The 12,324-nt window shown below is 36.9% G+C and overlaps 1 protein-coding gene across 2 annotated transcripts; it reads right to left on the bottom strand.

Annotated features, from left to right (window-relative positions):
• Positions 1 to 2,957: 2,957 nt before the first annotated feature.
• timm21.L (translocase of inner mitochondrial membrane 21 homolog L homeolog) lies at positions 2,958 to 11,076 on the bottom strand. 2 transcript variants are annotated; one of them, XM_041565532.1, is made up of 6 exons: positions 10,592 to 11,076; positions 7,600 to 7,662; positions 6,634 to 6,731; positions 4,526 to 4,599; positions 3,950 to 4,046; positions 2,958 to 3,862 (listed from the first exon to the last, which is right to left on the bottom strand). In XM_041565532.1, the coding sequence occupies exons 1-6, from the start codon at positions 10,860 to 10,862 to the stop codon at positions 3,770 to 3,772; spliced, it is 696 nt and encodes a 231-aa protein (XP_041421466.1). In that variant the 5' UTR covers positions 10,863 to 11,076; the 3' UTR covers positions 2,958 to 3,769.
• Between the last annotated feature and the right edge of the window lie 1,248 nt (positions 11,077 to 12,324).

Here is a 12,324-nt window from a genome sequence, read left to right as displayed (position 1 = left end):
GCACTGGCCCAGGGTTCTTCCAGTGAGCACCACGGAACCATCCTCTTCCTGCTTCTTCAGTTTTCAAATTTCCCAGGGCAGACACATGTGCAGTAGAACAAAATAGCTGGCTTTTTCTCTACTGTGCATGTGCAGCCGCGAGGAGACTCGAAGAAGCAGGAAGAGGATCAGTCTGTGAAGAACCCCGGGTCGGTGCAGTTTTCTGCTGATAGGAGCACTTGCCTGGGGTGTCAGGTAAGTAAAAGTAATCACTTGGGGGTGCCTAACTTTTGGCACCCCCAAGTGTAAAATGGTATTCCTTCTCCTTTAAGATGCCTACCCTATACACACAAACTAGGGTCACTTTCATCAGAAGCCAAGCAACCTGCCAGGAAAGCTGCATTAAATGGCATTTACCATCAGCCCTGCCCTGCACCATTCCCACTCTACTATGTAGTTAGAAGTTGCAAAAGTTTAGACAGGTGGGCTACAAATAACATAAATGGATTCAAGAATGTGTGTCATTTGACTATTGAGGTATTTGTGCCTACATGCGTGTCTTAACACCTTTACTCTTTGCACTTGCTTTGTACAACCCCAAAGTTGGGACACTATACAATGTAAATAAAGAGAATATGGGATGAAAACTGTTTTTAATGGCAAATAAAAGGTTATTATTTTCTGAAAAATATATACTCATTTTGAATTTGATGCCAGCAACATGTTCCAAAAACAGTTGGGACAGGGGCAGGTTTTCCATTGTGTTGCATTACATCTTTTAACACTCATTTGGGAACAGAGGAGACCAAATGCTCCGCCAAATGTTTTCAATGCGAAACAGGTCAGGGCTGCAGACAGGCCAGTTTAACTTTTGGATTCTTTTACTACAGAGCCATGAAGTTGTTATTTGTGTAGAATGTGGTTTGTTATTGTCTTGCTAAAATAACTAAGGCCACCCCTGAAAAGGTTGTCTGTATGGCAGCGTATGTTGCTCCAAACCCTGTATATGTTGTATATACAACACTGTGAAATATGTTGGCGCTATATAAATACATGTTAATAATAATATATTGTACACTACATTAACTGTGACTAATCATGAACTACCTCAAGCCAAGTGCACTAATGTCATAACATCACAGATGCAGGCTTTTGAACTGCGCTCTTATAACAAACCGGATGGTCCTTCTACTCTTCAGCCCAGAGGACCAGGCATCCAAGACTTCCAAAAAGAATTCCACATTTTGATTGGTCAGACCACAGGACAGTTTTCTTATTCGCTTCAGTCCATCTTAAATGAGCTTAAGTCTAGAAAAGGTGGCAGTGTTTCTGGATCATGTTTATATATGGTTTCTTCTTTGTGTGGTAACGTTTTAACTTGCATTCATGGATGCAGCAATAAAATTGCAGAGACAATGGTTTTCAAAAACAATCCTGAGCCCATGCAGTCATTTGCATTACAAAATTGTGTTTGTTTTTAATGCAGTGTGGCCTGAGGGCCCGAAGATCACAGCCATCCAATATTGGCTTTCCACCTTGTCCCTTCCATACAGAGATTTCTCTGGATTCTTTGAACCTTTTAATGACATCATACTGTAAACTATGAAATCCCAAATTTACTGAAATTTTACAAGAATGGTACTGTTAAATTGTTGCAATACTTGGCCCCCTCGCAGTATTTCAGAGTGCTGTCCTCTTCCCCACATTAACGTCTGAGAAAACCAGCCTCTCTGTGGATGTGCTTGTTTTATAACCAATCATGTTACTGTCCTGTTGCCAATTGGGGAGATGTTCCACCTAGGGATGCACCGAATCCAGGATTCGGTTTGGTATTCGGCCAGGATTTGGCCATTTTCGGCCGAATCCTTGTGCCTGGCCGAGCTGAATGCAAATCATTAAAATCATCTGACTTTTTTCACAAATCAAGGAAGTAAAACATTTTTTTTATCCCCGCACAAAGGATTCGGGGGTTTGGCCAAATCTGAAAAAGTGCATCCCTAGTTCGACCAGATGTTTTTTTCCAGTCTTTTTTTGCCCCTGGCTTTTTTGAAATGTGTTGCTGGCATCAAATTCAAAATGCGCATATTTCTCAGTTTGAACATTTGATATTTTCTCTTTGTACTATTTACAATTATAAATATATGGTTTACATCCTTGAAAAAAATTTATGGTTTATATAATTTGCAAATCATCCCATTCTCTTTTATCCATATTTTACTGTGTCCTACCATTTTTGCAAATGGGGCTGTGAATAAGCCTTAAGGGCTATGTAACAAAAGATAGGCTTTCCCAGCTGTACTAACCTAGGGCAACCAATCAGCAGCATTTACTAGTTTATAAGCAGAGATCTAATAAATTGTGATCGGTTACTGCACCTGAACAAGTGTAGTCCCTTTTATTACATATGGGGGTTTGAGTCTGCTATTTTCAAAATGTGGGAAAGGTTAAAAAAAAAAAAAAAAAAGGAACAAAGAAAGATCTGGGAATATGACTGCACCACAACATTAAACTAAACTCAGTTGTGTTTTAGAAGAACTAAACCCTAAAAATGAATATGGCTAAAAATGCCATATTTTATATACTGAACCAGCATAATCTTTCATCTTCTCAATAACAGCAATGTTCCAGGACTTCAAACTTGTCACAGGGTATTGGCATTTTGGAAAGTGCTCAATGGGCTCTGAGCAGCTGTTGAGAAGCTAAGCTTAGGGGTCGTCACAAATTCAAAAGTATAAAATGAGGTTGGCCTGTAATATAAGATGATGCTACAAGGCTGATTATTAAATTCTGATGCTAATTGCACTGGTTTCTGAGCTGTCATGTAGTAATTATCTGTATTAATTACTAATCAGCCTTATATTGTAACATTTTATTCTATGTGTACTGTATATTTGAGTCAATCCGTTAACTCAGTAAGTGACAGCAGCACAGAGCATGTGTAGTGAATCAGCAGAAAAGAAGATGGGGAGCTACTGGGGCATCTTTGGGGGAATTTTATTATAATACACAAGTTTCAGTGAGTTCATGTGACAGAAATTACATCATTAAGCTCCAATTATAACAAACAACATCACTTAACACCTTTTATAATGATATAATTTACAGGATATTCATGGCTCATGTATTATAAAGATATTATAAGGATATTAAACTAGGTCAGCAATGCACCCTATGCTTCCAGCTCACCTTAGTAAAATAACTTCCCTCACACCCAAAATGCTTTCTATACTCTACTACATATGCTTTACATATGCTCTATCTATAAGGCAGAAGAAACAGAGCTGTTTAAGGCTGAATAAACACTGGTAATATTCTACCCAACAAGCACCAAAGCTTTTCTTGTTAAGAGGATTTTGTTATTCCAAACGAAATAATTTTGAAAAATGCACTAAATATAAAAAACACGTATTCTTATTATTATTATGAAAGGCAGAGGAGGAATATGTGGAGTGTTAAAAGCAGATGACACAATAGGGGATCATTATAATAATTATATTACATGATTCATTTATTTTCACAATAAAAAGAAGCCATGATTCAGTTACTCACAGTCATTAGAACAGAAGTTTCTTCCTACAGCAAAACCATAGAACATTATTGATGCCTTAGCCTCATTTTTTTTTCCTTTTCAGTTTCCTTTCTCTAGTTTCATTGTTGTTAAAAATTGCAAAAATAAAAACTTGAAAAAACAAAACAAAACCATAGAACATTCTGGGAAACCGTATGGTTGTAAAGCACCTTTTATACAGAGACACAGCAGCATCAAACAAAGTTTTTTTTCTTAACGTTGCTATCTGTTATCTTCTATGATGATTGTTCGTCGTGGGTAAGTATCAATTTCAACAAAGATGTATTGAAATTCATATTTTCCACTTGCTGGGTTCTAAAGGAACAAAGGAAAGCATATTTTAGGTGCATGATATAATTGACAAGTAACAAGCCAACAGCTGTTACCGCCTACCTCTTTCACCTCTATGTGCACTGTTCCTTGCTTTCTTGGTTCAGAGCCTTCTATGTAAAACTTCAGCCTCATGCACTTTATGCCATCTTTTACAAACTCCATATGACTAAAGAAAACAACACAAAACTTTAAATCAGCAATAAAAAAGGTGCAGATCACCTTAAAATTAGCTTGATACGTGACAATTTATTATAGGGTTTTTTTTGTGCTTTTACATACATATTTGGATATGTCAGCTAGCATGAACTGCTGGAGCACTACTACCAGGACCCTATTTACAAGAGGTTTTAAGGTTCCCCCACATGTGCAAAACTTTACTCCAGGCACTTTGTTTTCCTCATAAAATCCAAAACCTGAATGATAAACAATAGCTGTGCTATATGTTGACAGTGTTAAAGCACCTAATAAAAAGACGGGAAAGAGACTTAACTGAATGGGTGTACTTCATTAAAAAGAGTCAAATTCCCGATGCTAGATTAACATTCAGGTTTTCTTTCTAAAATCTGTATTTTAAAAACCATGTACATTAAAACAGTATGGCTTTAATCTTTCATTTTTTTAGTTTTGACAAAGCATAAAACTTACCTGACATGCTGTCTTCTACCACGTCTTGTGGTCTCTCCATAACCTTTGATGGGCTCACCAAATGCACCAATAACCTTTAAAAAGTTAAGGAGATGAAGGAGATAAATATCAGCTTGGTTAGTTAATCAACTTTTGCAAGTACCTAACCTGCATAGTCTTGCTTTTGTAGAAAGAATGAGCACAAATGTCATTGCTTCTCAAACACTGCCATAGTGAATGGTGACAAGATCCTGCCATAAGGTCACAAGGTGGTCATAGACGTAACAATTATGATATTTCCTTTAAAAGATCTTTCAGGAAAGACGTGTAGAACTGAATGGTCAGATATACAGGTAGAAACAAAATTCTACTTGTATCTGACAATTCAGCACTAACAATGGGCGATGTTCAGGTGTCTTCAAAAAATTTCCAGCCAGCCCAATTAATGAGCCGTGTGATATCAAAAGCATAAAGGGGGAGAGGGAGAAAGGAGCAAACTTAGAATGCTCAAGCCCTAGCCCTGGAGGTTTATGCTGAAAACAGGAGGTCTGATACAGAAGCCCATTTACACAATAGAAGGAAAAATGTGGACAGAGGACTCAGAGTAGCAGTTACTTTGAGGGTTTACTGGTGTATTTATATAGACCTTTCTGCTAAAGCTTCCTTAATTTTAGCCTTTCTTTCTCCTTTAAGAACAGAACATGTTGCAACCAAGGAGAATTACATGAAAGATATAAAGTGGCTCAACAGAACTGTCAACAGTGATTTATTACAAAATAAAATTTCCAACGTTTCAGTCACTAACGGTGATCTTCTTCAGTGAGAAGCAAAAGGCTTTTGTTTGAAATAAATCACTTTTGACAGCTCCAGTTGATTTCTGTAAATGTAGTTTTCCCTGCACCCCGGCAAGTTGATACACTTATATTGTCTCATAGTATAGAATCCTACAAAAGCAAATACGACTGAACTCTGTCTCATTGACTTGACAGGACATATTTATTGTGTATAGGAATGAAAGAGAATTTTATAGGGAATTGGCTCATTCACTTGTAGATAAATTATATAAAGAATTTCTAAAGTTATGAATCAGGGTTTTGCAGAAAGCAGATACTTCCTAAAGTCCACGTCAATTAAAATAAGTTGTGAGAAGGCTGCCTCTCACAACTGTGTCTAAAAACCTGTGTCATTCTTTTTATCATTGGTGTTCTGTATAAGATGTGAATAATGTCTATCCTGTTCTGCTATGCTGGGAGGTATTTCTGACATTCACATGCTGCATCAGGAATTAGCAATTACTTTAGATGCAGTCTGTATGCCTTTGTGACATATTTAGCAATCAGTAAATACTGATCAGATAAAAAAAGGAGTATTGTGCATACCGGTAAATATTTTCTGTGTGTCAGAACAGCATAAAATACATGACCACACAAGCACCTGCCAAATAGCATTCAGTTTGGCTCCACACACAGAAGGGCACATTGCACAAAAGCATACTACATGAATGGAATCCCTTATCTGGAAACCGGTTATCCAGAAGGCCATCTCCCATAGAGTCTATTTTAAGCAAATAATTCTAATTTTTAAAAATGATTTCCCCTTTCTCTGTACTTGATGGTAACTATGCTTCATGAATTCATATCGGAGGCAATCCTATTGGGTTTATGTGACTTAAAGTATGGAGATGCAAATTACAGAAAGATCCCTTATCCAGAAAACCCCAAGTCCCAAGCATTCTAGATAACAGATCCTATACCTGTACTGGATAATAGGGAAAATACTGGGTTTTCTAACACAGGCTAACTCGTGAATTGTAGGTAGACTAGTGCTTATCTTCTGTCTGGCTTTTTATTTGTACAGGTATGGGACCTGTTACCCTGAATGCTCGGGACTTGGGGTTTTCCAAATAACAGATCTTTCTGTAATTTAAGTCTACTAGAAAATCATTCAAACATTAAATAAACCCAATAGGCTGGTTTTGCTTCCAGTAAGGATTAATTATATCTTAGTTTGGATCAAGTACAAGATACTATTTTATTATTGCAGAGAAAAAGGAAATCATTTTTCAAATGCAGATAGCTATTATAAACAAGAAACACTGAAAACAATAGTTTTTTTGTCATGTACTCTACCTCTGGATGAGATCTGCACTTTTCAAGAGCCTCTCCATATATCTTACTTGGACTTGAAGAAGAAAAAAGTTCTTCAAACACAACATAGAAAAGTCCACCTAGACATACAAAACATAATTGTTCTCTTGTTTCCAAAGAATTTCAGCAGATATTTTAATACAACTCAAAGAAGTAGTTCACTTTTACATAATTTGATAATAGTATGGCAGAAATTATGTTTTTTTAATGGCTTTGAGTTTTTACTGTTTTGTAAAATTAAGGATAAAACAAATTAGTTCTAATTATCTCCCTTTCATATAACTCTCTATGCTAGGTTGGAAATGTTAAAACTTGATACTTCGTTGAGTTACTTTATCTGAAAAAGATTAATTAGGTTTGATTTAAAGGCAAACTACTCCTTTAAGTTTTGGGACCATAATTAGTAGGGACTGAGATATGTATCAACTAATGTATCATATTGTAAAAAGTATAGAAAGTATGCACTGAATCCACTAGTTTAGGATTTGGCCAAATATGTGAAAATTTGTCTGAATACTGAACTGAACCCTCATTTGCATATGCAAATTAGGGAAGTAAGGGTCAAACAGAATCTTGTACACAGCATTTGGTTAAAAATGTTTTCACTACATTGTAATTTTTTTTTTGGATTTGGTTCGGCCAGGCACTTGGATTCGGCCGAATCTAAATCCTGAACCGAATCCTGGATTCGGTGCATCCCTAATAGAAAGTCACTGAGCTGCTACTGAGAAACCTGAGAAAACAAAACCAATTAATTTTTGACACTTTAGTCTCAGGAAAACTGGTAAAAAAATAAAGAAATTATTTGTGTCGACTGAAGAAAGTTTTCGAAAGGTGAACCTTACATTTTTTTTTTGCATATTACATATATGCATTGCAAATTAAAATGTGCACACAAATGTACTACAAGGCAATGCAAAAAATCATTATTAACATATTATTATTAACCTGTAACTCCGATTCCAATCAGTACCACAATAAAATAGGTGAAGTCTCTGCCGGCTTCTTTTACTGAAATTTAAAAGAAAAAGTTATAATTAAGGGATGTCATGTAAACTGAATTTCATCAAACCATATTAAAATAAATAACATAACGGAGTGTTACTTGGCAATCAATAGGTCTGCATGGCTACTATGTATAAAAGTCTTTAAAAGAAAATCACAAATAAAACACACTTCGAACATTAAGAGCTAACCTACTAAACTAGTTACATGGGTTAAAAAATAATGGGACAGAGAAAAATCTCAAGTGTAAACTACATAGAAGCTTTCTCATCTGATGTGACATGTCTGTTGGAAGGGAACTCTGCATCTAACCTACAAAAACTGATCTGATCAAAATATCTTGTGTAGTTGAACTCTAAGAATCGATGCACAAAATCTATAATATTAGAATAATCCATAATATTATTAAGAATAATCCTAAAGTTGAATCCTGAATATGTGCATCCTATTCTGCATACAGCGAAACCTCAATTTTACATCCCCTGATTTTAAGTTTTCCTGCATTTTATATAGTTATTTTGTGGTCTCACCAATGCATAATTCATTTTGCTGGGTGTTTTTCCCTGACATTACATCATGTTTGGATTTTACAGGTATGGGATCCGTTATCGAGAAGCCCATTATCCAGAAAGCTCTGAATTACAGGAAGGCGGTCTCTCATAGACTCCATTTTATCCAAATAATAAAATCCAAATAGTAAAAATTATTTCCTTTTTCTCTGTAATAATAAAACAGTACATTGTACTTGATCCCAACTAAGATATAATTAATCCTTATTGGAAGCAAAACTAGCCTAATGGGTTTATTTAATGTTGACATGATTTTCTCGTAGACTTAGGGGCAGATTTAATCAAATTCGAGGTTAATTTTCGAATTAAAAAAATTCAAATTTCGAGCTATTTTTTGTAAAAGTAATAAAAAATGAAAGCCAGTTGCAGATTGTCTCAGAATATCACTCTCTACATCATACTCAAAGGTAATTTTAAGGTGAACAGGCCATTTAAAATGGGCACATAAAATACACATAGTGAAAGGATGTTAAACAGTTTAGACACGTTGCAGTCTCACTCAAAATACTAATTAGACAATAAAAATTAAAATCTTGGTGGGGGGGTACATCTAGTTCCATCATAAATAATTGCACTGCAAGTGCAGGCAGTGCAGCCTTCCAATTTTTTTCATTTTTGTTAATTCTATTGGGAACCTGTAGCAAGAATGAGCGTGCACCTGTAAGAAAATACTTCAAACATTTTATCTGAAAAGCATATATTACCAATATTGAACTATTCGAAGAAAGGTTTGATTTCAAGTGCTACATTTCTTTGCAATCAACTTCAGAATACTGTAGACTACAGCAATCAGTCCAGGACTTGATTCAAGGCTTCTGACAACAAAAACAATTCACAACAAGGCACCTGAAAGCAACTCTATTAATCATTCTTTTCGTGACGTGCCTACAGTTGAAAAAATGAGCTCTCTAAGGGAATTGTATGGCAAAATGTAAGATTTCTTCCAACAACTAATTCTGAGCAACTCATTTTCTGGATGTGGTTCAAAACAGTGCCCATGGCCCGTGGCACAGCATCTATGGAAATAAAGTAATTCAGCACGCACTCTCTACTTGGAGAATGTCCTACCTAAGAACTTAGCTCTTGAGCCATTCATATCTTTTGCAATGGTGTGTTGGAAATAATGAAAGATACCAAAAGTTTTTATAAATTCACAAAACAGCAGATACAGTAATATTTTTTTTTTTATATATGAGCTTCCCAAAAGGTTTTGCTGGTCTTGTTTGGGTAGGGTGCAAAGAACTGGTAAGGGCCCATGATTATTTGTACATCAAAATATTCCTATTAGACTAGTCTGAAAACTATTAGGGGTGGTCCACCTTTAAGTTAACTTTTCATATGTTATAGAATGAATAATTCTAAGCAACTTTTCAATCGACATTTTCATTTTATATATTTTTTTCAATTATTTGCCTTCTTCTTCTGACTCTCCCCAGCTTTCAAATGGGGTCAATGGCCCCATATAAAAAACAAATATTCTGTAAGGCTACAAATGTATTGTTATTGCTACTTTTTATTCCTCCTCTTTCTAGTCAGGCCCTCTCCTACTCATATTTCTAGTCTCTTATTCAAATGAATGCATAGTTGCAAATTGTAACAGATTATTGATCTCTACGTCATACTAAGAGTTAATTTAGAGGTGAACAACACCTTTAAAGGGGGGGTACTTTATTTATTATAATATACAAATTTCAGTGAGTCGTGACAGAAATGACATCAGAACTCACCGTTTATAACTGATAGAATCAGAACTCACCGTTTATAAGGATATAATTTACAAGATATTCATAGCTTTTGTGTATTATATCTACATATCTGTATCTGAGGGGTCCACACGAAGGTAGTTATTTATTAAGGTTCAAGTTGTGTTTTCCATGAAAATTCAAGTTTGAGGTATTTTATTTGGTCAAACGTCACATTTTCTGGTATAAAAATAAGCTAATTTTTTTCAAGATTTATTATACCCCTGAGAAAAAGCTCGAATCTGAAAATACACAATCTAAAACTGGTCGAGGTCATGAAGAAGCCAATGGCAGAGGTCTGTTAAACCATTTTAAGGTGTTAATAGTTGGAGTTTTTTTCAGAGGGGTTTGCCAGAAAACATCATCAATTTGAGTTTAAAATTGCAAACTGGAGAGCTGCTGAATAAAAAGCAAAATAACATAAAAACCATAAATAATAAAAAATCATAACCAATTGCAAATTGTCTCAGAATATCACTCTCTACATTATAGTTAATTTAAAGGTGAATAACCACTTAAATTATGGAGATCCAAGTTACAGAGAGATCAGTTATCAGGAAAACCCCAGTTCCCGAGCTTTCTGGATAACAGGTCCCATAGCTGCATTTCCAATGTGTCAAATACCTTTGTGAGAAGCATTTTGTGGCGGTGCCCCATCACTTGTGCTTTGCACAGACACTCGCTTGTCCTTCACCTGTAGCGAGGTACAGCCCGTGCTTATGGGCCGCTCAGCACAGAACAGGGACCGGCTTGTTGGAGCGGCAAAGGCCCCTTTGTGGAGAAGAGCCAGACATGAGAGGTTTCTATAATAAGATACAGTCAGTGATCGAGAAGGTGACCCCAGCGCCCTATAACTGCACAGGACCGGTCTCCACAGGAAACGAGGCAACATCATTGCACCTCTCGTTCTAACACATACATCACAGTCCGTGCATTATTACTGCTGTGTATATTTATCATCCACTGGCTAAATAACGTTGCCCCTCACTCAAAACCCAGTGTAAATAAGTTGCCACCTATAGCCAGCCCTACTGTGCACATGGAATTGACAGGCCTCGCCACTTCCTTGGTCACGCCCCTTGGCACACAGCTCTCCAATCAATAGAAAGGAAGCCGCGGTTGCTTGTGGGATTCGGAGTTCTACGAGGAGAACTTCCCCATATTTCCTCAAGCGCCTCTAACAGAGGAAGGACTACAAGTCCCTGAATGCATTTCGCCTGAAACAGCCGCGCACACCCGTTGTCCTGTAGCAGGAGCCTAATGAATAAAAAGTACTGCTTTTTATCCATTTCAAAAGTCTACCAATGTATATATATTTTTAACTACAGCAGAAGGCGTAAAACTGTGAATAAAGCTTATTTTGTGACGTAGATCAATGAATTGCCTCATGAGCATCGTTATGATGTTGGTCGGATGCTAAAATTATTTATTCGCTTTATTGCTGACCCCTCCCCCGGCTTTTTCTCTTGTCACGTGACCGACGTTCGGTTTCCAAGAGTAACCAGAAGCCGTAGTAGACAGAGGGACAGACTTTTGCTCTCTTTCCACACGCGCGGGACTATGTTACATAGTTAAAGGGACCGCTACTCTGGTAAATGTCTCATTTCTATTAGGGTGGTCGTGTGAAACTGCAGTTTATTTGGCAAGCCTGTGGAGATGCTGCAAGGATAATCATGCGGATTAGCGCAGATTAAAGGCGAACCAAACCATGTCTGTACCTATAACTAGGAACATGTAGGAGTTTAATGTTTTGTTAAAAGTAAAATGTCAAGAGAAGTAACTAATTGGTGTTGTATTACATTCAGAGACGGGGCAATTCAGGCGGGGCGCCCAACACAGTGGCACGTCGCGTCCCGCGCAAAGGAGGACGCGCGTGCGCAAACGAGGCAACACAAGGACGCACCTGTTCTTATTCTTCCTTGAACTTCCATAAAAATATTGATGTAAAAACATATTTTAATTTCTTATGATTTGATTCTAAAAAAAAAAAATCTTGCTGTCAGTGATCATATCAGTTTTTCTACCATAACCCCTTTCAAATCATGCTGCAACATTAAGATGTCTTATGGACCTGTCAGGAGAGGGCTGCGCCATGAGTTTAGCACTCATTGAACTGGATTTTCTTTTACCTGCCCAATAGATATTTGTACTTATTCTGGCCCAGTATAGGTCTTACAGGCCGCCTGAAACGCTCCATACATGGGCCAAAAGGAAAAGAGCGTGTCAGCTGCTTTTATCTGCCTTAAAGGTGCAACATACTCTTGCTAATAAAATCCCGACCCTACATAGACCCCCCTCCCTGCTCCCCCCCAGCCTACGTGGTACCTTTGCTAAATGCCCCAAAATCTTATTTACCC

The sequence above is a fragment of the Xenopus laevis genome, chromosome 6L, assembly GCF_017654675.1.
Source record: "Xenopus laevis strain J_2021 chromosome 6L, Xenopus_laevis_v10.1, whole genome shotgun sequence".
In the NCBI taxonomy this organism is placed as follows: Eukaryota; Metazoa; Chordata; class Amphibia; order Anura; family Pipidae; genus Xenopus; species Xenopus laevis.
Note: the sequence above shows the minus strand (reverse complement) of the source record. Positions and strands in the feature narration are given on the sequence as shown.